The sequence below is a fragment of the Penicillium canariense genome (assembly GCF_028826845.1).
Source record: "Penicillium canariense strain IBT 26290 chromosome Unknown utg000002l_segment0_segment0, whole genome shotgun sequence".
NCBI lineage: Eukaryota > Fungi > Ascomycota > Eurotiomycetes > Eurotiales > Aspergillaceae > Penicillium > Penicillium canariense.
Genome location: NW_026622729.1, coordinates 89,868 through 113,652, shown reverse-complemented (window position 1 = coordinate 113,652; position 23,785 = coordinate 89,868). Strand labels below are relative to the sequence as shown.

The 23,785-nt window shown below is 56.1% G+C and overlaps 11 protein-coding genes across 11 annotated transcripts; 6 read left to right on the top strand and 5 right to left on the bottom strand.

Moving 5' to 3' along the window:
• Window positions 1–135: 135 nt before the first annotated feature.
• N7482_003216 (presequence translocated-associated motor subunit PAM17) lies at window positions 136–928 on the bottom strand (the record flags this gene model as incomplete). Its single annotated transcript, XM_056685341.1, has 2 exons — window positions 136–312; window positions 389–928. The coding sequence occupies 2 exons, from the start codon at window positions 926–928 to the stop codon at window positions 136–138; spliced, it is 717 nt and encodes a 238-aa protein (XP_056544083.1).
• Window positions 929–1,499: 571 nt separating this feature from the next.
• On the bottom strand, window positions 1,500–2,640 carry N7482_003215 (androgen-induced gene 1 family protein; the record flags this gene model as incomplete). The annotated part of the gene is made up of 7 exons (XM_056685340.1): window positions 1,500–1,686; window positions 1,751–1,910; window positions 1,974–2,025; window positions 2,090–2,282; window positions 2,356–2,379; window positions 2,458–2,495; window positions 2,563–2,640. The coding sequence occupies 7 exons, from the start codon at window positions 2,638–2,640 to the stop codon at window positions 1,500–1,502; spliced, it is 732 nt and encodes a 243-aa protein (XP_056544082.1).
• Window positions 2,641–3,357: 717 nt separating this feature from the next.
• N7482_003214 (fungal specific transcription factor domain-containing protein) lies at window positions 3,358–6,109 on the top strand (the record flags this gene model as incomplete). The annotated part of the gene is made up of 5 exons (XM_056685339.1): window positions 3,358–3,522; window positions 3,596–3,696; window positions 3,762–4,942; window positions 5,002–5,960; window positions 6,023–6,109. Coding segments are annotated over 5 exons (2,493 nt in total), but the record flags the coding sequence as incomplete, so codon positions are not given.
• A 526-nt stretch (window positions 6,110–6,635) lies between these two features.
• N7482_003213 (uncharacterized protein) lies at window positions 6,636–7,917 on the top strand (the record flags this gene model as incomplete). The annotated part of the gene is made up of 3 exons (XM_056685338.1): window positions 6,636–6,739; window positions 6,890–6,944; window positions 7,006–7,917. 3 exons carry the CDS (start codon window positions 6,636–6,638, stop codon window positions 7,915–7,917), a joined length of 1,071 nt encoding a protein of 356 aa, XP_056544080.1.
• Window positions 7,918–8,769: 852 nt separating this feature from the next.
• N7482_003212 (allantoate permease family MFS transporter) lies at window positions 8,770–10,767 on the top strand (the record flags this gene model as incomplete). Its single annotated transcript, XM_056685337.1, has 6 exons — window positions 8,770–8,910; window positions 9,052–9,131; window positions 9,211–9,391; window positions 9,461–10,013; window positions 10,137–10,403; window positions 10,469–10,767. The coding sequence occupies 6 exons, from the start codon at window positions 8,770–8,772 to the stop codon at window positions 10,765–10,767; spliced, it is 1,521 nt and encodes a 506-aa protein (XP_056544079.1).
• Window positions 10,768–10,792: 25 nt separating this feature from the next.
• Window positions 10,793–11,785, bottom strand: N7482_003211 (uncharacterized protein; the record flags this gene model as incomplete). Its single annotated transcript, XM_056685336.1, has 1 exon — window positions 10,793–11,785. One exon carries the CDS (start codon window positions 11,783–11,785, stop codon window positions 10,793–10,795), a length of 993 nt encoding a protein of 330 aa, XP_056544078.1.
• A 77-nt stretch (window positions 11,786–11,862) lies between these two features.
• Window positions 11,863–12,246, bottom strand: N7482_003210 (uncharacterized protein; the record flags this gene model as incomplete). The annotated part of the gene is made up of 1 exon (XM_056685335.1): window positions 11,863–12,246. The coding sequence occupies one exon, from the start codon at window positions 12,244–12,246 to the stop codon at window positions 11,863–11,865; it is 384 nt and encodes a 127-aa protein (XP_056544077.1).
• Window positions 12,247–12,964: 718 nt separating this feature from the next.
• Window positions 12,965–13,899, top strand: N7482_003209 (uncharacterized protein; the record flags this gene model as incomplete). Its single annotated transcript, XM_056685334.1, has 2 exons — window positions 12,965–13,413; window positions 13,527–13,899. The coding sequence occupies 2 exons, from the start codon at window positions 12,965–12,967 to the stop codon at window positions 13,897–13,899; spliced, it is 822 nt and encodes a 273-aa protein (XP_056544076.1).
• A 491-nt stretch (window positions 13,900–14,390) lies between these two features.
• N7482_003208 (WD40 repeat domain-containing peptidylprolyl isomerase) lies at window positions 14,391–16,405 on the bottom strand (the record flags this gene model as incomplete). The annotated part of the gene is made up of 3 exons (XM_056685333.1): window positions 14,391–15,823; window positions 15,878–16,255; window positions 16,330–16,405. The coding sequence occupies 3 exons, from the start codon at window positions 16,403–16,405 to the stop codon at window positions 14,391–14,393; spliced, it is 1,887 nt and encodes a 628-aa protein (XP_056544075.1).
• Window positions 16,406–16,640: 235 nt separating this feature from the next.
• Window positions 16,641–18,448, top strand: N7482_003207 (chaperonin-containing T-complex subunit CCT2; the record flags this gene model as incomplete). The annotated part of the gene is made up of 4 exons (XM_056685332.1): window positions 16,641–16,643; window positions 16,705–16,862; window positions 16,933–18,307; window positions 18,389–18,448. The coding sequence occupies 4 exons, from the start codon at window positions 16,641–16,643 to the stop codon at window positions 18,446–18,448; spliced, it is 1,596 nt and encodes a 531-aa protein (XP_056544074.1).
• Window positions 18,449–21,612: 3,164 nt separating this feature from the next.
• On the top strand, window positions 21,613–23,146 carry N7482_003206 (glycoside hydrolase family 76 protein; the record flags this gene model as incomplete). Its single annotated transcript, XM_056685331.1, has 3 exons — window positions 21,613–21,706; window positions 21,796–22,490; window positions 22,553–23,146. The coding sequence occupies 3 exons, from the start codon at window positions 21,613–21,615 to the stop codon at window positions 23,144–23,146; spliced, it is 1,383 nt and encodes a 460-aa protein (XP_056544073.1).
• Between the last annotated feature and the right edge of the window lie 639 nt (window positions 23,147–23,785).

Sequence of the window (23,785 nt, the reverse complement as noted above, 5' to 3'; positions counted from 1 at the left end):
CCGATCCCATAAGAAAGAAGAAAACGCCCAGCTTGGGCCCGAGCCTGCCGAAGATGCAGACAGGTTGAATCGTATACACACAAATTAGAGCCGGGGGAGGCAAATGCCTCACATAAAACAAGACAAAAGGCAAGATCAGGCAATGAAGTTACGGCGCTTGCGGTTGTACGCCCGCTGGTCCTTGAGCCACTGTCGGTATCCTTGCACGCTGCCAATCTTCTCGCCGTAGTAATCAGGGACGGGGTTTGCAATCGAGTTCGTGGAGGGGTCCACGCGGAATCGCTTGATACGGTTGAAGAACTCCTTTTCTTTCTGCGAAGAGATCACAAGACATTAACCCAGCTGCTCATCCATTGGTACAAGGGTTTTGCAATGACTTGGCACTTACCGTTGCCACAGAGGGCTTATACCGCCGGTACACCAGGCCCCAGACGCCGTTGCCAACAGCTGGACCAACCAGCCACCCGGCGGCGCCGCACGCCGCTGTTGCCATGCCGAGAACGACAAAAGGGTCCAGACCCATCACCTGAGCACCAAGCGACTCCAAGTCCTGCGATGATAGGACCTGCACACCGACTGTGGTGGAAACGAGGGAGCTCACAATCGAAGATGCCAGGGAATAGCGACGGCGAGAAGCGCGGAGCTTGAAGAAGGAATCCCAATCCAGCTTCACCTCATCCTTAGGCGCCGCGGAGGTAGACTGTGCCCGCGAGCCGGCTTGACAGCTCAGGGAGGAGGGAGAAGGCCGAACAAGAGGCCGGAAGTCCAGCTGCTGAGCGGCACACGACGGTCGAGTGGCGGCCGAGTGGAGGCGAGTAAGTTGCTTCGATGCCATCTGCGGGCCGGATTGGTAGATTGGAGAGGTACGGGCGAGCGCGCCGACTGCGGCGGAGCTCATCCGACCACTGAACATTGAATGAACGGACATGCTGACGGAACTGGAATTTCTCTGGTCGTCGTGGAATCGCGTTGGACCAGAGATTGCGCTGTTCGCAAGGGAAGTTGGCAGAGATGGAGTGCTGGTTACGTAAGCTGAGCCATGCTGCGGGAACAAACCGGGGGCCAATCAGGGTGCAGCTGCACCTTCAAACAACAATAACATCTCCACAGCAGCATTTTGACGAGAAACCTGGTAGTACACTGATTCGCATTTGAAGAAAAGGGGTCTTCTCCCAAACCTAAGAAGCCGAAGCGCAAACATTGTTCGAGTTGAAATGGAGAGTAGGTCCCCAATAGGTATAATCTATGTATGTCCAGGGTGTACCTCTTGAAGGTCCCATGCAATATATATATCTAACTGCGCCTCATGCCATCTTCTGAAAACAATTCTGAACCCACCTCCAACGCTTCAAACAATCAAATGCGACGAAATTAAGGTTGTGGCCTATCCTATCTCACCAAAAACGTGAATGGTCGTAAGAACGGCTACGATCAAACTACCTCATAATTGGTCCGCGATCACGTAGATTCTGAAATCCACCCTCGTCGGTGTAGTTATTTCATAGGCCATTGGTCTTTCTAATGTCGCCAGGGCGAGATCGAGGAGATAGGGAGGTGCCAAACCCGTTCACACGACCGTACAACCACTTGAGCGTGGCGGTGCTCAGGGCCATCACAATAGCACTCAGTGAGAACAGACCAATGCGACCTGGGGTGGGCAACTGCTCAAATATGGGATACGGATACCTTAAAGCGGGTAAGTATCATCATAGAGATGCATGCGTCATCAAATACTCTTATTTGTGCTTACCATCCATTGTACGAGAAGCATTGCTCAACCCAGAACCAGTACCCAAAGGCAATGGCGCCAGATAAGCCTAGCGAGGGCAGGACGGAAATTGTCCACGGCGGGGAAAGCAGCAGCAGATCCACCATCATCACGATGGACGGAATAGCGTGAAAGCCGATGTCTACCGGTAGGTGTTAGCGCGGGCCCCTCGCGGCATGAGCCGCTACTAGTCTTATCAACGTACCGGCATGCAAAGGGATCACGGCCCAATCTGGGAGCACTAAGCGCTCATCGATCTGAGCCGGACATATTCGGTCAGATGAGTCAATCAGGCCAAAGAGATTATCTGTCTCCACTCACCACCCGCAGGCCCCAGTACAGCACGCTAATCAGTACCTCCATAGGCGCACTACACACCGACAACATATTCTTTACCAGAAACAGCCGCCGGGACAGGGTCACGTCGGCCAGCAAGGCAACGATGAATGTTAGCGTCGACAGACTTAGGCCGATGACGGTCAAATACTGGAAGTGCCAGCCGTATGCCTCATTTCTGAATGAAATTAGCAGTGCTTGTACGCGGGAGGACTTCGATAACCCTCCCGCTCTGGGGAAGTGAAACTCACGCCCGGTTGGGGTTCTCGTGCATGCTTTGAGCAATTGTTAGCGCTCATTTTACGTAAAAGGGGTCTGCCATAGTACCCTAGAGGTACATCGAGACAACATACTAATTGAAGGACCATAGAAAGCTCGCCAGGCCCGTTGCCTGTTGATGTCAGCCATGGGTCCCTGCAGCTGGTCATGAACTAGAACCACGGGACGGATGCACATACATGAACCAGAGCAGAGAAGCCCCGGGAGGGACTGGGCATCCGCTGCAACGGATGATGCGCGATGAGTGACGGGCTCATACTGGTAAACCTGGACGTATGTGCACAAGAGGTAAATCAATTGAGTTTGCAAGTTCGCAGGGACAGCATCCTGGAGGAACCGGGGGACGGAGGCTATCGGGCCCAGCTTGGCAAAGGGAGCGCCGCTATGACGCACGCCACGTGACCGGTAAGCCGCGGTAAGCCGCCTCGGACCGCGGGTTTCCCCGATATCCGGCTGAGTCAGCCTTATCTTTCGCTTCCCCACACTTTCACACGAGCTCTCCAGATGCGAATCTTCCCTGCAACTAGTGCTCAGTTGCTTCGTTCTTTTTCTTTCTTGGTCCGCATCGTAGGTCGTGGCCTGGTGAAGCAAGTGGGCCTTCCCGCTTCCCCGGATTTTCCATCCCTAGAGTCGTCCACGCGAGATCATCCCGGATCGTCCTTGGCCTTTCGGTTCCCTGCATTCTCCCCTCCAGATAAGGTGAAAAGCATCTGTCATTGCTGCCGTCGCAGCGGGACCCTGATTTTTCTCGGGCACATCTCCCTCCCACACCTCGATGTGCTTGTCTACTAGGCGTGGGTGTCTGGTCGATTATCGTTTCGTCGCCACTTGGGGTCAACACAGTTGCAAACGCAGAAAGCGAACCAATTGCAGCCTGCGTGCCCCGTGAAAAGCCCCGAGCGAGCTGGCAGTGTGACGTGCGTGTCCTGTATGGCTACTACACTGAACATTGAACCCTGTGGCTTTTTTTGAGCCTCACATTCTGCTTGGTTCTTCCCGTCCCTGCTATCCACGGGGTCTGGTCATCAGTAGGAGCGGCTCCGAGGGTGCAATGCCTCGCCCTCGCCGACCTGGCGCGCCAGAGCCCAAGCGCAGGAGTCGAAAAGGTTGTTGGTGAGTTGGTTGCCGACGGAAACGAAGTTTTGTGTCACATAGACTAATGGTTCCAAAGGCCATGCAAGGCTCGCAAAGTAAAATGGTAAGCTCGCATAGCTGACTCGTCATCGTGATCCCGCTAAAAGTGATATTGCAGTGGGGAGGAAAAACCCTCCTGTCTCAATTGCCAACGGCAAGGAGAGACGTGTGACTACAGCGTCCGTCTGAACTGGGCTGGCCGAACCAAGCGGTCTTCAGTTGATTCTCCTAACTCCATGTCCAGTGGATATGGTGGCACAGTGATTGGGTTTGCTGATACCATGCCGACAAGTGCTGTTAGTTCGATCCAAATACCCACATCGATGCCTCCAGGGAGCAACGCCCCTGCGGATGGGTTTATCAATTTTCGATGTGATGATCTCGGATCTCCTAGGGCAATATCACCCAGCAGCCCTGCCACCTTGGGGGTCTTTGAGTCTCCAAAGCCTCAGATAAACTCGGAAAATGTGACTTCCCCGTCTCAAGGAGAAGTGCACTTCGCCACGACATGGGCGGAGCATTCTCCTTTGACCCCGGCTTCGTCCGGATCCGTGTCACAGTATTCCTTTGGCCAGAATTTCCCTGGCTCATTTTCCCCTGCAGCAGATCAGGGAGTGGGTCTTCGATCTCTTTCTGCGTTTGCGTTCCATTCAAGCTCGGTATCGCAGCCAGTATCTTTCCTCCGCAACTCGGTGGATATGGCCGGCCACGTGTCTGATGCATCGCCTCATCCAAATCAGAACGATGCCCAGATGTCTACTGGCAGTCCGTTGCCGCATGATGGCCGGGGATTAGAATTCTCGGTCAATGGCGCTGCGAGGCAGGATCGCAACTCTTGTGATTTGTCAGGCCATAGTGGGACCCCGGGCTTGCTGCTTGGATCCCATGCGTCTTCATCTGCGGGACATGACAGGCCCACGCCTGTATCGACTCATGCGCCGCGGACAGAGTCACTTCATGCTTTCCACCATTCTGAAGTACGGTCTACCGATGCGAGAGAAAGTGAACGGTCTGGGAATGAACCCCATGCAGCTCAAAGCAAATGGCAGGCCTATCTCACTAGCGTGACCGATAATTATGGCTTGGACTGCGGACGTCCAGATTGTGATCTTGCCCTAAATAATGACCATGCCGCCATTGAGATTAATTCTGCTCTTGATTCAATCGGTTCATGGGGTCGAAAAGATGAATTTCCATCACCTACTTCTTTCCAAAGCCCCTCTGATACGCAGAAGCCCGACTTCACTGGGTATTATGCGTCTCCGGTTCCAATTAATATTCCTCGATATCTCTCCCCGCTTCCTCCGGCGTTACTCAAGAACCCGATTAATTTGTTGTATTTTCATCACTTCCTCAACCACACGTCGAAAATGCTGGTTCCACATGACTGCGACAACAACCCGTTCATGTCCGTCCTCCCATCGAGTAAGTTCGTCCAACCCTTGATTTCGAGTGTCTTGTGTTTTCGCATGCTGATTGTCCAGTGGCTATCTCTGATCCAAACTTGCTGAACTTGCTGTTGGCGTACTCAGCGAGCCATCGTGCACGCTATCTTGGACACACAGAGCCGGCCAATCGTATTGCGCATTGGGTTAGTGACGTCTTCCCAACTCTGCGGGTGGCCTTGGAAGCGTCCAAAGAGGAAATCACCGACAGCCATTTGGCTACGGCGATTCTGCTTCTCTCGTTGAAGATTGTGTGCCCTGGAACTTTCGAGGTCCCGATCCCCTGGCAGAGCCATCTGAAGCTCGCTCGAGATTTGTTTATTGCTCGTAGTGACCGCATTGCGCAGCCCGGCAATCGGATTGGGGCTTTCTTTGCCCGGTGGTTGGGCTACATTGACACCATGGGTGCCCTTTCTTGCCGCCAGGCTGGCCCGCCATTGATGCTGTACCATTCGGTTCTGGCGGCTTGCTGCCATCCTCAAAGTCATGACGAATATTGTGTTGATTGTTTCACCGGATTCAGCACCCGCACCGGGTTCTTTCTCCTCCGCCTTGCCCAGCTCGTTCAGCAGTGCGACAATGAACGCTTTGACGACATGGGGAACTTCCAGCGGGGCTGGCACCCTTCGGCGGACATGGTAATGGAGGCTCGGGCGGTGCTAGGTGACCTCGACGAACTGAGCGAGAGAGCCCATGCCGATCCTGATCATCATCTGGGTGTCGAGGCGGATGACATGATGGCCACCGAAGAGGCGTTCCGCTGTGCTGGTTTACTCCATCTTCATAGGCGTGTGCTCGGGTCTTCACCTGATTCCTTTCCTGTTCAGGATGCCCTTCGCAAGCTTATCGGCGCTTTGGAACGCATGCGGCTGGGTGCTTCGACCGAGGTTTGTTCGTTGTTCCCATTGTTTACCGCTGGATGCGAATCGCGCGATCCTTCCCAGCGAGTGAAACTCCTCAACCGCTTTTTTGTGCTAGAGAAGTCAGGCATGAAACAGGTATGTTCTCCCACCTAACTCTTGTTTGCTCCCTAGAGCCCCGACTTAACACAGTCATCTAGATCCAAAACGCCCGCCAATTGATGCAACATTGCTGGGATGACAACCTGCCGTGGGTTGCCCTAGCTGGAGGAGAATTCCTCGGGTGAACCCGAGTGGTTATGCCACCCGAACGCTGCATTGTGAGCGGCACTTTTGCTCTTGCAGAATTGGCTGGCGGCCTCCTTGGTTGTCTATGTATATCATGCCGCTGGCAGATTCCTCTGTATATCTTCTAGTGGTGATAGCACGCTTCTACCGATCTTCTTGATTCTCTCTTACCTCTGATACCATTTGATACCACCTCCACCGTCCACTCACAGCTCATTCGTTGCCTAAGGCTTCTAGTCCAGACCGAAGCGAGAAACACAATAGCTGATAGCATCCCCCTGTAGCCGACGCTGCTGCCACATAATGTGCAGCCTCGCAGCTTCCGTCGCACTCTCCACTCCTTCTCTGTTGTCCCCGAGTCCGAGCACGTTCCTGCTGGGCTTGTTTGCCTTGCTGGCTGTCTTGCTCATCTTCCTCGTGCTGTCTCTCGCTTCCATCTCTTCTGCCTCTTTCATCCCTCCCATCCCTACCTTGTCCCTTCTCTCCCCAGGCTCAGATCGACCAGAACAGGAGCCACCCGTCGTCATGAATGAACCACGGCATTCTCTCAAAGCCCGCCCTCCGGATACGTCCAGCCTTTTGGATCAGTCGAGTGATAACTTCGAATTTCCGCCACTTCAACCTCTCAGGTACGTCCACGAGCATGTCCCTGGGTCACCAAATTGCAACTTTTACATCTGTCGATGTCGATGTTGTTGTTCAGGCCTCGGCTTGATACGCAATAACATTGAAAGGCCCATTGGGCGAGAGGATCTGTCTTGTCTGATTCTTCGCTTTAGTCACAACAACTCCTTCTCAAAACCTTCAGCTTTCGACGAGCCCATTATTCGCGATGTAGGTGGAAACATTGATCTGCATCTCCCCCGGTGAACCAGCGGTACTAACTGATTGATAGGGCTCGCCCATTGATCTCGGGGTGGGCCTCAATGAAGCTGCGGGCGCTGGCCATGCCGTGGATTCGCGCCATGTCAGTTCACTCCTGGTTCAGCCCTCCGTGTCTGATCACCATGTGGTTCCTGCCATAGCTCTTTGTGAGCGTGGAGAAAGGCTTCCGAAGAAGACCGAACCCATCCCAAAGAAAGGGAACCCGAGAATGGGGTGGTTGAAGTGGGCCATTCAAGACTCCAGCATCTTTGCAAATCAGCAAGAGGAAATCATCGCCGCGCAATACGGAACACACAACAAAACCTTCTTCAGTGGCGTTCAGGACAACTCGTTTTTCCAATGGGGATTGCGATATGTGCCGGCCGCGTCCCATGATAACGTGTTCCGGACGGTGGTGATTGGCAACCTCCCGCATGCGTGCACGCTCACCCAGATCCTGCCGCAAATTCGGGGGGGTCCGATCTTCTCGGCCTCGCTGCTGAATACCTGGACCATTACCGGATGCCCGACCGCATTGATCACCTTCAATCATCAAAAGGGAGCGCTGAACTTCCTCCGTCGCGTTGGCCGGGATGGCTTCTATGTTGGCGCCAGTGCTGCGCAGGTGCAGCCGGTCCCGACCCCCACGTACCTCATGACTGGGGACATGGAGACTCAGATCAACAAGCTTGGCCGGACTCGTTGCCTTGTGGTTTCATCTCGTCGGTCGGGAAATTTGAAGAAGGGCATCCATCGAGTGCTAGCCACGTCTCGGCTCCGGAATTACGTGGAGTGCTTCGGGGAACGGGACCCTGACGGCGAGGTCACCATTCGGTTTCACTCGGTGAAGATGGCGGGAGTGGCTTGCACGATGCTGGTGAACGACGAGCGGCTGAGAGGTGCGTTTGTGAAGACTGCCCCGGATCCATGCTCGCTGGTCTGATCTGGTCGGGTATGAGGGCTTTGCGCATACCAATCGCCAAATCGGAGTGGAGCATATGAGGAGAGCACGGATCTTGTCTTTTTGATTAGCATCTGATAGTCAATGAGGAGAGAGGGTTCGTGAATTATTCAGTACTTTGTAACAAAGAAAGTTGAACAGGTCCACCTCGGCCTCTTCCTCGGCCGAGTCCTTCCCCGCCCTCCCCCGTTCCGCGGGGGGTGCACGGCGCCGCGCGGGGGCCCCGTCGAGCCGGGCCCGACCTGCCCTTCGCTGGCTTGTGGCTTACCCAGTGTAACTCTTCTACTCCGGACTTCTCCCCATCTGCTCTCTCGGCCCTCCAGACGTGTCTCGACACACCGTCGCATTCTCACCAATTCTCATCTCCGGTTACCCCAACTATACAAAGCCACTCTGTCGACTCCAACTCACCCAACAGCAAGTGGGCCGCAGCCCAATAACCAGCCATGCAACAGACTGCGCTCCTCTCCACGCTGATCATACCCGTATCGCGCGCGCCGCTATGCTGATCCTCCAGACTCGAGCCCCGGGGAGGTGGGAATATGCCCCTCCCCCCTTCGACCCCTGTCCTCCAGTTCCCAGTTCGAAGAAATTGCCTTCCATTATTGGCCGGATACAGCTCGGTGTCCCTGCACCAACAACTGCATTTATAAGCTCGCTTGATGGTCTTGAACCCCGCTCTGCGTCTTCCGACCGGCTATGACTCGCGTGGTTTTCTTTTATCTGCTTGCGTGTGTTGCAACGGCTACCCCTTTCGCTTCTCTATGATTGAGAGTGAAACCTCCCATTCCTGTCTGCGTCTGCGCCTGCAAGTGCCGCCTCCCAGCATCAACTATGGCTACCGCAATAGACGAGAAACCCGGCGTCGACAACGCCTCGGATCACGAGAAGGACCTCGGCTCTGCGATGCCAGAGAAACTGACCAACTTTGAGGATCCGGATGCTGGGCTGAGTGATGAAGAAAGGGCCCGAATTGTATGCACCCCCAACCCACACACACCCACGCAGGAGCAGCACCCCTGCAACTCCGTGTGCATCCCCTCCCCAGCTCTCGCTCCAGCCCCACCGTCTTCTCCATCGCTGCAGCTGCTAAACCGCATCTTATGTGCCCCGTAGGACCGCCAGCTCCTCTGGAAACTCGACCTGCGACTCGTGCCCTGGCTGAGTCTGCTTTATCTCGTCTCCTTCCTGGATCGGTGAGTGCAGCTGGATTTGGAAATGATGGATTACGAAAACAATAACTAACGGGCCATCATCTCCCCTTTCCTCCAAAAGGACGAATATTGGCAATGCTAAAATCGACGGCCTCGCGACGGATCTCGGCATGACCGCCGATCAGTACAATGCCACCCTGACGATCTTCTTCGTTTCGTACTCCGTCTTTGAGCCCGTGACCAATGTCTTGCTCAAGCGGCTCCGGCCGAGTATCTTTATTCCATGTATTATGGTCGCGTGGGTACGGATGATCTTTCTACCGAGTGGTTTATGATGATGAGATCGCTCACACGCGGTACTTGTTGTATAGGGGATCTGTATGACCTGCATGGGCGTCGTCAAAAACTACTCCGGTCTCATGGCCGCTCGCTGGTTCCTTGGCCTGGCTGAGGCTGGTCTTTTCCCCGGCGTCGGCTACTTCCTCTCGTGCTGGTACAAGCGCTCCGAGTTCGGCGTGCGCATGGCCATTTTCTTCTCCGCCGCCGCACTGGCCGGGTCTTTCGGTGGCCTACTAGCGGCTGCCATTGCGAAAATGGATGGCATCGGCGGCAAGCCTGGCTGGTCCTGGATTTTCATTTTGGAGGGGCTGGCGACGATTGTGATTGGCGTGATCTCCTTCTGGTGTGTCCATGATTTCCCCGACCAGGCCAAGTTCTTGTCGCCGGAGGACCGCGCGCGAGTGTTGCGTCGGCTCGCGGCCGACCAGCAGTCCAGTGCGGAGCACGAGGAGTTCAAGATGTCCTATTTCTGGGCCAGTCTCACGGACTGGAAGACTTACACGGGGGCTATCATCTACATGGGAGCGGATGGATCGCTGTATGCGTTTTCGCTGTTTGTGCCGACGATTATCAATGAACTAGTGAGTGAGGCGGGGGGCGAGCCAACATGAAGAGGGAAGCGGCGCAAACTGACAGGTGTCTAGGGTGAATTCTTGCCAGCAAGCGGCCGAGGCTGAGTGGTGCCATACTAACCCATTCTCCCGACAGGCTACAGCGCCATCCGCGCGCAGCTCCTCAGTGTACCACCGTACGCGGCGGCGGCCATCCTCACCATCACCATCGGCTTCATTGCAGACCGGACGCGTCAGCGTGGACTCTGCAACATTGGTGTGTCTCTTCTCGGCATGGTTGGCTTCGCCATGCTGTTGGGATGCGAGTCCCCGGGCGCCCGTTACGCAGGCACCTTCCTAGGCGCCATGGGTATCTACCCAGCCATTGCAAACACCATCTCCTGGTCCAGTAACAATACCGAAGGTACCGCGTTCTCTCCCAGTCCCACAGCAATGCAGCCACTAATATGCCTTGATCTTTCTCCGCAGGCGTCTATAAGCGTGGAGTCTCCCTTGGCTTTATCATCGGCTGGGGCAACCTCAATGGGATTGTCTCCTCCAACATCTACCGCGCAAATGACAAGCCCCGCTACTATCCGGGCCACGGCGTCGTGCTGGCCTACCTGGTGCTGTTCCTGTTTGGTGGCTCGGTTGTGCAGTATGTCCTGCTGCGCCGGGAGAACCGCAAGCGCCGGCGCGGTGATCGTGACCAGTGGATTGCGGGATTGGACCCGGGCCAGATTGAGTTGCTGGGGGATAAAAGACCCGACTTCATATATACCCTGTGAATGTGTACTTCCTGATGGAGCGGATCTATATGATGAGTGGAATTCGATGGGCTGAGACGCGATTGAAATCCGAATACGAGTAGAATAGGCTGAATTGCAAGAGGTTGACGCAAACAAAAGGGTAGGAACGGAAAAGAACCAGCCCGCTCCCAGAGAGAGCGGCCCGCGGACTGGCTGGCTCCCGGGAAGTTATACCGACAGCATCACACCGAGTCTCTCCCCCCGCCTTTTTGTTCATTGCCCCCGGTCGTAGCGATTGATAATCTCCTGGTCCTTCTTCGGACCCCGGACGACATGCCGACTGGCCCAGCTCAGCACCTCCCCTGTCTCCGGCCGAATGCGAAAGGCGTAGGCGGTGCGGTACATGTCGTTGATGCAGAGGTGGTTTCCACGAGCGGTGAGAACGGTGCTCTCCGCATCGGACGTTGTCGTCGGAGGCGTCGGGGGAGTGATCAATTCCTCCCCCCTCCTCCTCCTTCCCCTCCCCTTGTCCCTCCCGTCTGCTCGCGGCCTCTGCGAACTCGAAGTTGTGGAAGAGGTAGTCTGCCTCCTCGGGCCCGGGAGCCACCTTGACAAACCACACACTGATGCGCCCCGCGTCATCATCGCGCCAGATATATTTCTTCGTCCAGCGCAGGCCCGCCTGCGCGGCCCCGCCACTGACCGTCGTGGGGATGTCGCCCTCTTCGCTGTACAGCCAGTCGCGGTCGGCCGTACTCGGTAACGCGGTGAAGGTGGCGGTGCCCCGCAGTTCACCGTTCAGGTCGAACGGGTTGTCACTGCGGAGGGTGCGGGTGAGGGCCCAGCGGGAGTTGCCCAGCGAGCGGAAGAGGGCGAGGAAGGGCGAGGCCATGCGAGGTTGAGGTTGAGGTTGAGGTGGAGGTGGAGGTGGAGGTGGCGGGGGCGGTGTTGTGGTGGCCATCTCGGTGGGGTGGTGGAAGGTGGACGAGGGCTGGTTGCGGTCCCCTCCTTCCGCCCGCCCGCGCCGGATGGCGGAGCGGGACGACGAACCTCCCATTTCCAACTAACCACCCGCAAATGAGTCGACCCCAGTACTCCGTCCAGGCAAGTCCTCCGTTCAGGCAAGTCCTCCGTTCAGGCAAGTCCCCCGTCAAGGTGACTGCCCGCATTCACCTCCGATGTCCAATATCCAAACCATCTCTCCCGGGCCTCTGGCCGTGTTTCAGATGGAGATGAGAGCGACCGCAGTCCCGCATCCTCTGCAACCTCCGGAGGATATTCACATCTTCCCCCTGCTCGCTGAGCTCGGCATGTCTCTGGCAGAGGGGACGGCTGGTCCGGGCTGTTCAGGATCGGCCCAGGGACCCCGATGCTTCGACGTGGAATGCAGTGGCATGCAGAGGCATCCTGTTCTGGGATTGGGATGCTGCGAGACTGCGGCCAGAGCCGGTCCCAGCGGACACGCTGAGCCGAGGAGACGCTGTCCTCGTCGCGGCGCCATTCGTAGCCCTCGCCCATCATGAGACTCATGAGCATCCATCAGTCACCGATCGTGAGGAGGAACGATCCGGACGCCTCTCCATTCCCGATTCCCCGGCTGCAACGGTCGCGCCGATCACGGTGGGCCGAAAGTAGAGTAGAAGTATAGTTCCGAGAACGTGTCGGGAGGAATGCCTGGGAGTGCGTTGATTGTATGACCGGAGGGTGATGGTGATTATGATGGTGATTATGACAGTGATAGTCTATGATTCTAGTGCTCTGCTCCTGCCTCCGTAACTAGTTATACGCCGGCCCCGTCCGTGGCTGTTTCCCCCGCGGTCAACCCCGACCGACCCCGCCATGGAGCTATGGAACTATGGAGCTGTTTGTCCGTTTGTTCGCGAACTATCACGGTGTCAGACCGACGCAAGCGGACGGCGACTTGATCTCGGACCCGCCGAATGCAGGCCCACTGGACCCTGGGTGGGCTGCGTGCGGCCCAGACCCTGGTCCCTGCTATTGTTTCGTTTAGGAGTTAGTGTCTTGACGCACGATTTGTCTTAGTGTCGCGCCCTGGATTTCACCTCATCGTTTTCCTTTTTCCCCCTTCGTTCCAATATGGACTGCCTACCCTGACCGTCTTCCTGTCCCAGTCCTTCGCTCAATCGCACTCGTTTCCTCGGCGCAGGGATTCACCCTCCCCCCCCCCCTTCTTTCCTTGCCATCCTGCTGCTCCAGACCCGTCCGCTCCTTCGCCATGATGGGCACCCCCGCCCAGCACGGCCGCTGGCTAGTCCTGCTGCTCCTCTGGCTTTGCGCGACTGTCAGCGCCAGCAGCATCATCCCCACCGCGGCCTCCTCCTCGTTCCCCCAGTGTGGCCTGTCTTGCACGCTTCTCACCCAGGCCCAGGATAGCTGCATGTCGGGCGCCGCGTCCAGCTGGGTCTCCTGTTTCTGCCAGTCGGCACTCCTCACCTCCCTCAAGTCCTCCGGCAGCCTTTGCACCTCCTGCACCGCGTCCGCGGACCAGTCCCTCCTCTCCACATGGTACAACAACTATTGCAACTCCGGTGGCACAGACACCGGTGCATCCACCACCACCACCAGCAGTAGCAGCAGCACTACATCGACGAGCACGGCGACGGCCGCGGTCACTGCCGGCAAGAGCACCACCAACTCATCGACCACGGACGAGAAGAAGTCTTGGTATGTCTCCTCTCGGATGTCTCCGCAGGATCTCAGACATTCCCCGCATCCCCCCCCCCCCCCCCCCCCCCAAGCGGAACCCCCCAACTAACCCCCCAACCTCTCGTCTACAGGTGGAGCGCCCACTACCAATGGGTGATCATGCTCATTGTCCTCGCGATCGGCTTTAGCGCCCTCGCCGCCGGGGGTGTCTGGCTCAAGCGTCGCTACGACGCCAAACGGCCCGGCCTGTACCATGGCGGCAGTGCCATGGGCAGCAGCTCCGGCGTACTCCGTCGCAACTCCAATTCAGGGGTTCTGAGCCCCCCGTCCGCTGCCTGGGCATCGCCCGCCGTCCCCGGCCAGTCGCAGTCGCTCGCCAGCAGCTCCCGCACGGAAGTCGCCCTCCAGGGGAACCCAGCTTTGCCACCAGGCAGTCGCACGCGGCTGCAGAAGCCGACGCAGTCGGCAGCGGATGTGGAGATTCGACAGATCTCGCGCCAATAGGTTGTAGTTGGTTCTGATCCCGGGGATCTTTAAGCGGGATCATTTCTCTTTTGTCAATGGTCATGGATGTATCGGGTCTCTCTGTTCGTGGCGCCCCGGGAGCCAAATAATCTATCCCGGCGCCAGCCTTTCTCCGGTTCAGGGAACGCGGCTATTGGCCTTTGCTTTCTCCCTTGTCCCATGTGCATCTTTCGGCGTTGGTGGTGGCATATCCCCCGAGCCTTCCTCCCCCTACGGCCCCCCCCGGCTGTGCCTCCCAGTAAAACGGTCTCTTTCGGTGCCCGGCTCCGGGTCGCTGGGGGATGAAGGTACGTCCGATCGGTATCGGGGTACCTCCAGGACACGGCTTGGTCTGGTTGGTCATGGGGATTGTCGGTGAGACTTTGTAATACATTTTATGTGTGACGTTCTCCGCCACGTTGAGGTTTCGGTACTCGTTATCTCGTAATGAAGACAATAGATGCTAGTATACATGGTCCCCCACCCGCCTTTCACGAGATGGTGATGCTCACAATCTTCACATCGACCTCCGGCTTTTCCTTGTAGGTCTTGACATTTTCGATCTTATGCACCACGTCCAGACCTTGGACGGCCCGGCCGAACACCGTGTGCTTATTATCGAGCCAAGGGGTCTTCTCAGTGGTAATGAAGAACTGACTTCCATTCGTGTTGGGTCCTGCATTGGCCATTGAGAGCGTATACGGCTTATCGTGCCGGAGACTCGAGAACTCATCCGCGAACTCCCCGCCCCAGATGGACTCGCCACCGGTCCCGTCCCCCTGTGGATCACCGCCTTGAATCATGAATTTGCGGATCACGCGATGGAAGATGGTATTATTGTAGTACCCCTGGCGGGCATGGGTGACAAAGTTCTCCACGGTGCGGGGGGCGGCGGTGGGGAAGAGGCGCAGATGGATGTCCCCCATGGTGGTGTGCAGGACCGCGGCGGTGCCGCTCTCGCTCGGCTTGGTGGCGCGCGTCTCCGATCCGCCCGCCTGGGTAGGCTTCTCATTCTGCACATCGCGGCGACCCTTCGAGATCTCGGTTTCGTTGGTGAACAGGTAGAAGCGGACCTTGGCGAACCCCGTGCTGAGAAGCATTGCATCACGTTCCTCGGCCTCCTGCAGAAGAGGATTACTGCTAGCGGCCATGGAAACGGTCACCACGCCTTTGCGCTGCGGTTGGCCCTGGTATAGAGCCAGATGCAGGGCGCGGAAGGGCTCGTCGCGCCCATACACCCGTACGACGCGATTGGTGTACGTATTGATACACTTGATACCGTACAAAGACCCGTAGAGCAAAAAGTGGCCGGACTCATCGAAGGCGACATTGACTTTGCTTCGGGTTGCTTCCCCGTCCAATTCTCGTTCGACGGCTAGTCGGCGCCCGAATTCGAGCTCTTCCAACGGGTATGGCGCGGTGCCCGCCTGCTGCATCTCGGTAATGGTTGTGATAGACTCGTCATATGTACGGTAGAGTTTGCCTGTCGCAAATTCGAACACGCGCACTTGACGGTCAGGGAATGAAACCGTAGCAAAGTGCTCGCCCGAGGGAGAAATTGTGATCGCAGTAGGGGTGGATTTGGCCTTCTTGAAAGCAAACAAGTTGGTCGATGATTTGAGCTCGAAGACATTATCCGGTTTCTCAAAGGATCCATCTCCCGCTCGCCAATACTCGATCATGCCCGACTCATCGGCCGAGATGACGCAATCAAATGCATTGTTGAACGCCATTGATACAACCGGGGTGCGGTGGACCGATTTCACCGTGTGCAAGGGTTGCGAGTTCTCTCCCCGTCCATCGAAGACCTGGAAGGTGTTGCTAGACTCATCGGTCACAGCCAGGAGCGGTAGAGACGCTCCTCGTCGGTGCACCCAGCATACACAGCGGGGTACAAATTCTAGGGTGTACATCGCCAGGAGATCTGTGATGCGGTCAGCAGAAATCTTCAAAAGCGGGAGTTAGCATTCCAGCATACCGAACGTAATGACATCAAAGATCTTGACTGTCTTATCCACACCCGCCGTCGCAAAGCTGCGGCCGTCTGCGCTGACATTGACGCTACGGATCTCGCCTGGGTGGGCACGAAACTCCTTCACGAACTCGATTCCGTCTGCCATCTTCTTCCAGAACTTGACCACTCCATCGACCGAGCTGGTGATGACAAAGTCTGTGAATGGGGTGACCGTCACAAATGATAATTGGTCCTTGTGCATCAGCGACTTGGAGTACCGCGGCGAGGCCGGCAGTGCCGTGACGTACACCTTCTCGAAGGGCAACTTTCGTCGTTTCTTCTTTGGCGCCACTTCGGAGGGTAGGGCGGGACCAAAGTCATCGTCCGAGGAGGAATCATCGCCTATTCAAGAACGTGCGCTATGAGTAGGCTGCGGCTTTGAAGACTTGCGGAGTTCTGGCGTGGGTTGCACTCACCATTGTCGCCCGTGTCGACCTCGGAATGGGAACGCTTGATAGCAGGAGGCGCGTTGGCCTCTTCGGAACTCGCCATGATCACAGCCGTACTGTGTAGAGAGAACAAAGCACGAAAGCGCGATTCGGGGATGTCCAAGGAGAAGAGCTTGGGGGGTCTCATTGCGGGCGGTGGGCGGCCACTCGGGCAGAAGCTCGGACCACCCAACTTTTCTCCTTTCCTTGCGTGACCCCCCCACTGTTGACGAAGTTGCATCTTCCAGCATTCGATACCTTTGATCACTAGTTCGACTGTTCGCTCTTAGCTGGTCATCATGGTATGTCTGAACTATATTCTGCAGCTTTGCTGTAACTATGAGTTAACCGTTCACCCCGCAGGCGTCGTTTGCCAATCCCACACAGATCTTTGCCGACGATGTCACTGAGGAGAAGGGTGAGAATGCCCGTCTGTCGGCCTTTGTTGGCGCCATCGCGGTTGGCGACCTTGTGAAGAGCACCTTGGGTCCGAAGGGAATGGATAAGATTCTACAGTCTGCGTATGTGGAGGAGATTCCTGATTCTTCTGGTGGGGGGAAGGCGAGATATACTGACGCGGCGACAACACAGCTCGACCGGAGAGATTCTCGTGACGAACGACGGTGCTACCATCTTGAAGTCGATTGCCTTGGACAACGCCGCGGCGAAGGTGCTGGTCAACATCTCCAAGGTTCAGGACGATGAGGTTGGGGACGGCACCACATCCGTCACCGTGCTGGCCGCCGAGCTATTGCGGGAGGCAGAGAAGCTGGTGAACTCCAAAATTCATCCTCAGACCATCATCGAGGGCTACCGGATAGCTAGCCGTGCCGCTCTCGCCGCTCTCGAGAACATCGCAGTCGATCGAAGCAAGGACCCCGAGGCCTTCCGCAAGGACCTGCACTCCATCGCCCGCACAACTCTCAGCTCGAAGGTGCTGGCACAAGACCGAGACCAATTTGCCCTGCTTGCATGCGAGGCCGTCCTGCGCCTCAAGGGTTCGACCGATCTGAGCCACATCCAGATCATCAAAAAGGCCGGTGGCAAGCTGAGCGACTCGTATCTGGACGAGGGCTTCATCCTGGACAAGAAGATCGGTGTCAATCAGCCCAAGCGATTGGAGAATGCGAAGATTCTCGTGGCCAACACCGCCATGGACACAGATAAGGTCAAGATTTTCGGCGCCCGGGTCAAGGTCGAGTCGACGGGCAAGCTCGCGGACTTGGAGAAGGCCGAGCGAGAGAAGATGCGGGCCAAGGTGGAGCGTATCAAGTCGCACGGGATCAACTGCTTCGTCAACCGTCAACTGATCTACAACTGGCCCGAGCAGCTTTTCACCGAGGCCGGTATCATGTCCATCGAGCACGCCGACTTCGACGGCATTGAGCGCCTGGCTCTGGTGACTGGTGGTGAGATTGCCTCGACGTTCGATCACCCCGACCAGGTGAAGCTTGGTTCATGTGACCTGATTGAGGAGGTTATCATCGGTGAGGACACCCTGATCAAGTTCTCGGGAGTGGCGGCTGGCCAGGCCTGCACCATTGTGCTGCGCGGTGCCACCGAGCAGCTCCTCGATGAAGCCGAGCGTTCGCTCCACGATGCACTAGCGGTTCTATCGCAAACCGTCAAGGACCCGCGCATCACCCTGGGCGGTGGCTGTGCCGAGATGGTGATGGCTAAGGCCGTGGAACAGGCTGCTCAGAACACGACCGGCAAGAAGCAGCTCGCAGTGGACTCGTTTGCGCACGCGCTAAAGCAGCTGCCGACCATCCTCGCCGACAACGCCGGTCTGGACTCGAGCGACCTGGTCACGCGTCTGCGTCAGGCCATCAACAACGGCATGAACAGCTCTGGTCTGGACCTGCTGACCCCCGGGGGTGGCATTGCCGACATGCGCGAGCTTGGGGTGGTGGAGGCCTACAAGTTGAAGAAGGCGGTGGTTTCGTCGGCCTCGGAAGCCGCTGAGGTATGTATTCTTTTGGGAGGTTTAACACCTCCCGCTCCTTGCTCCTTACAGCCCCGGACTTTCACTAACAGGGACCTCCAGCTGCTTCTCCGTGTGGACAACATCATCCGGGCTGCTCCTCGCCGACGGGAGCGAATGTGATATGATTGATGCGATGGCGATGAATCACTGTATCTTTTTTCCACGTTAAAAAACCACACTAACCCCTCCTCGACTTTTGAGGCATTCTCCAAAACATTCAATACACCACGTGCCATAGACACATTCCTCAAGCCACTGCCATCTACGTACCGAGTACCTATTAGTCTGTGTAAAGATGGCAACCAACCGGTAACCAGGAACTCTCTAGAATGACTGGACAGTATACTGCATGGTTCTCGTCCTACTTCAATTAAAAAAGATAAAGCTGCTATTCTTTATAGTGCCAAATGCCAGAGCTCGATGCATCCCCATGGCTGTCTTCGCCATTCACATATATCAGAGTATCTGGCTTGTATGAAGAGGCACCCTGTAGGGGTGTCTAAACGACAGGGAGTCGACAGTATATCTATCATATCTCGAATCATGCTGCCTCCCCCTTAGGGGAAAATGCCTCATATCCCAAGGGAAGTGATCCTAGGAGTATTCTACCTTACGCATCAGGCTGCCTCACGGAGTCTTCCCGCCATGTACCCGCTGACCCTGTCTAGGTAGACTACATATGTGTATACGGGTTGAGGAACGTGGTGGAGTAGAACTCGGCTAATAAGAGACTAGAGGACGCGGTGAACCAGTTCGTAGGGGATTTTAGGACGAACCTCCAACATAGGAATGCCCTCTTTACGAAAGCTTTGAAGACAGCGGTCACAAGGATCCAGAAGCTACGTGACTGCCTGGAAAAAGGTACAAATGTGCTTACACTGTTGCGTTTGAAGGATATATTTATTTAGAATATTCTTTGCAGTTTACCTTTGATATCAGATTTGTTAAGAGTACCTAATCGAGTACCCTTTTGGAAGTGTTAAGGCGCTTGACTTGTATACGGACATCCGCATAAGGACATCCGCATAGCAATCAAGATAGCACCGGTTTGATTCCGGTAGTGTGCACTCTCTGTTTATTCAAATAAACTTTTATCCGGCTCTTCAAGCTCCAGGTAAGCGTAGCGTGCTTAAAATCCCCCGATAGAGGAAAATGTACACGCCGAGAACCTCTCTCCACTCCATTTTACTACCTCAGAACAGCTAAAGTCTCTTCCATTCGGCCAACTTGATCCAACATAAAAGCATTTATCTGTGAGTAGCCACTACCACGCAGTAGTTGAATTGTCGGACTCGTTAGGTCGTCCGTCACCTGGTTCTCTGGGTCTTGCATGTCGTATGTTGGGTGTTAGAGCGGCACGACATGGGGCGAGCTCTCAACAATCAACCGGTACTTGCCTTGGGTCCACTACCTCGAGCGCACGTGGAAGGATCGTCCATCACTAAGCATAGCATATCGTGCCACTTTAACACCCAACATACTACGTGAAAGACCCAGACAACCAAGTGAGGACGATCCTTCCACGTGCGCTCGAGGTAGTGGACCCAAGGCAAGTACCGGTTGATTGTTGAGAGCTCGCGCCATATTGTGAGAGGCCGTGGCGCGAGAAGGTAGATGGGGAGTGTCCAGAAAGCTTGAGAGTTGTTCTGATTATTCTGTCGTTTGCGTCACGATCAGCAAGTCAAAAAAGGTGATGAATCTCCTCATATGTTCTGTAAAGAGACGAAATCAAGTTGAGGCGAGGAAGTAGGACTTGACAAGGGCATGAGAGTTCTGGTTAACAGTCTTAACAAAAAGCACTCCAGGCAATAGTCCTCCACAGTTCAACTCATGTGCAAGTGAACGGAATCATGTAGAGGGCGCTGATGAGGTCACCTGGTGGACATAACATTCTTGAAGGGCATATGTCATGGTACCAGCCTGTCGCAAACCTAGTACAGAGGGCCTCACAGTAGCGGGCCAATGACCATAGGAGACAGTTGTTACGAAGGAGCCAAGCTGGAAAAGAAACCAGGTGCATTCAACGAAACAACATAAGTGAAGAAGAAACTATGGAGGGGGTGTCCGCTATTATGTAGAGAGCTCTCATGCAAACAGGCCCCATTAGGTTAGTCCGATCAGCTGTTCCCTTCTTCACACATTCCTCAAGTGTTTGTCCTGTTTGAAGACCCGTCCCCCGTTTACTGCTCTCGCTTGGGACACTCCTTCCGGTCGGGCTTCTGCCTGGCCTCTCAGGCCTCCACAGACTCGTCTGGCTTCTTAGTCAGCACCCCTGGACCCTCTCAGACCCTGGCGGACCCTGCGGGATCCGCCCCCGAGAAGCTCTCGTCAGCGCGTGTTTTGGTCCAGGCAGCCGAATATACTACTCCGTACGCTGTACGGTCTATGCAGTGCTCGTTCTTCCGGGTTCCTCGGTGGACGGAGGCCTAGCCGCACAAATGAGACGCCTGGGCGCGGGCACGCTGGCCAACGGCACTGGCGGTCGCATGGGGATCGGCGAGGGGCCCGTCAGTGGCTGTGTGGCCGATCCGAGGAATGCGGGCAGTCTTTGTTCTCGTGAAATTTCGACGATCGACACGGGGGAAGAATATCAGACAATGCCATCAGCTCGTCGTCTGATCATGGCCGTGAGCCTGCTTCTTCTGAGACTCGAGGGATGCCAAGGTATGTCTCATTGGCGAGCTGTAGGTTCCGCGGTTCCGCCATCTGCCGCCAGGCACGGCCAAAGTCTCCCCGTCATCGGGTTTATTTTTAGGGTCGCTCAGCAGCCCCCCTGAAAAGAGAGCAACTGTAGAGCGAGATCATGATGATGGCTCGCGATGTAGAGGGACGGTCCGTCGACGGGAGGAGGGAATTAGGATGCGCATGTCGTAGACTCCGTCTTCCGGAGTGTCCTCCGTAGTTCGATTCCAGCCCAGACGAGTGGCTGCAGTGACGAGCGCCAGACTAGTCAGGCCCACCCACCATCCAGAACAGCCACTGCGACTCTCACCTGCAACTGCGTCTCGTCCGCTCGCTCCTCTTTTCCTTGCCTCCTCTGTGCTCTCCCTCGCTCCCTCTTCACAACATCCCGGCTCGAGACTTTGTTCCCGTTCCTCCCCCACCCCCTCCACCCTCCAACCTCCAGCCTCCACTGTGAGGATTCTCCCGGTCCCTGTCCACTACTTTCGCCCCCAAAGGTCGCGACCCCCCCCTGCTCCTCCTACTACCCGTTCGCGCTCTCTCCCACTCGCCATCGCCCTCGTTTCGATGCCGCACACCCTTCCGCTCGTTTGAAACCCTCCATGTTTTTCTCCCACTGGCTGGCCGCCCTTTTGGGCGGCTCACTCGCCGTCCCTGGCGCCCTCGCCGCCATCGTCCTCAATGTGGACGATCAAAGTCAGTCCTCTCCTCGGCAGCCGTACCCTACCCGTGCTCCTCCAGTGGCATCGCCCCGGTCATCACTCACCAAGCATGCGCTTTTCTAGGTTCCCTCACATCCGCCGCCAAAACCGTCGCCATGGACATGGTCAATTACTACAATGACCGTGACTCTAAGGACATCCCCGGCAAGTTCGATGGTACGTGGTGGGAAGGTGGTTCGATGTTCATGATCCTCATCCAGTACTGGTTCTTGACCGGCGACTCCCAATTCAACGCTGCCATCCAGGAGGGCATGTATTGGCAGAAAGGAGACGACAACTTTTTCCCATCGAACTATAGTCAATACCTGGGCAATGACGATCAGGTCTTCTGGGGTCTGGCCGCGATTACCGCGGCCGAGTTGAACTTCCCCGAGCTCAACAACCAGCCGTCCTGGGTCTCCCTCGCCCAAGGTGTTTTCAACACCCAGGTCCCCCGCTGGGACACCAGCAGCTGCCATGGTGGCATGCGCTGGCAGATTTGGCCCTACCAGAGTGGCTATACCACCAAGAACGCCATCTCCAATGGCGGTCTGTTCCAGCTGGCCGCCCGCCTCGCCCTGTACACACGCAACGCCACCTACGCGGAGTGGGCCGAGCGTATCTGGGACTGGAGTGCCACCACGCCGCTCCTCAAACAGAAGAACTGGAACATCGCGGATTCCACCACCTGCGAAACCCAATGTACCGATCACGGGGACTGGCAGTGGACCTACAACTACGGAACCTACATCAGCGGGGCCGGTTACATGTATAACTACGTATGTTCTCCTACCATGGACCTCCTGCGACAGGAACTGATACTAATTGGAACCGGATCTAGACCAATGGAACGGCCGAGAAGTGGAAAGAGGGCATCGACGGGCTGGTGGGCTCTTCCAACCAGTTCTACCCCACCGCGGGCTACAACAACGCCGACGGCAACGTCCTGGTGGAGATCACTTGCGAACCGGTCACGAAGTGCGACCGGAATCAGATCACCTTCAAAGCCTACTTCTCCAGCTGGTTGGCCTTCCTCACCACCATCGTGCCCGGATCCAGCGCCGAGATCATGCCCAAGCTGAAGACTTCGGCGCAGGCCGCCATCAAGACGTGCACGGGAGGCACCGACGGCACCCTTTGCGGCATCCAGTGGTACACGCAAGCGAACGACAACACCAACGGCCTAGAACAGCAGATGGCGGTGCTCGGAGTGCTCAATGCCAACCTGGTCCCCTTCAAGAACCAGGCGCCTTACAGCGCGGACACCGGCGGTACCTCGAAGAGTAACCCGAGTGCTGGCACCAACACCTCTGACAACAGTGTCCCGACGCTGAATAATGTCACCACCGGTGACCGCGCCGGTGCCGGGGTCCTGACCTTCATCTTCGTGACCGGCTGGGCGGTGGCCGTCACCTGGATGATACGTGGTGGTTAAAACCTGTTCTTTTCTGGCATTCGCTTCTGTGCTTCTCTTTCGCCAATGCGTGATATTCCGGCAACCCCGTGGGTGCCTTCTGTTCTTATATATTCCCTTCAGTCGGCCATGTCTGTGTATCTTTTCTCTTTTCCCCCTTCTTTTTCTGTATCGCGAACTTTTCTTCTTTGTATCTATGTGGACCCCTCTTTTTCTTTTTCAAGCTTTTGGGTTGCTCAACCAGAGTGCATCTCTGGCAGCAGGGTGGACGTGGTGGGGTTCTGCGGCGTCTGGAAACACACTGCGACTTGGGATCTTGCATTGCCTCGCCCTTTATTTGACACGGAAACCAATGGATCTGGAGTTTCTCGGTTGAAGATCTACGCTCCACCGTACTTTTCTCTCCGTGGGTCGCCTCGGGCGCATCCTCCGTACTCCGCCCATGCTGCATACATAGTGCGGCTGCACCTTTGGGGCCAGAGTAGTAGTCCTTGGGGCCGTACGTCGGAACATAACAGTCCATCTTTCATTCCGGCATGATTCCCTCCACACAGGATTTTTTACTTATCAAGGGCCATCGTGGACAGATCACTTTACAACCTACGGTAAGTGGTAGAATGGTACATATGTAACTTGGCCCTAGTAATGTACACACATGCT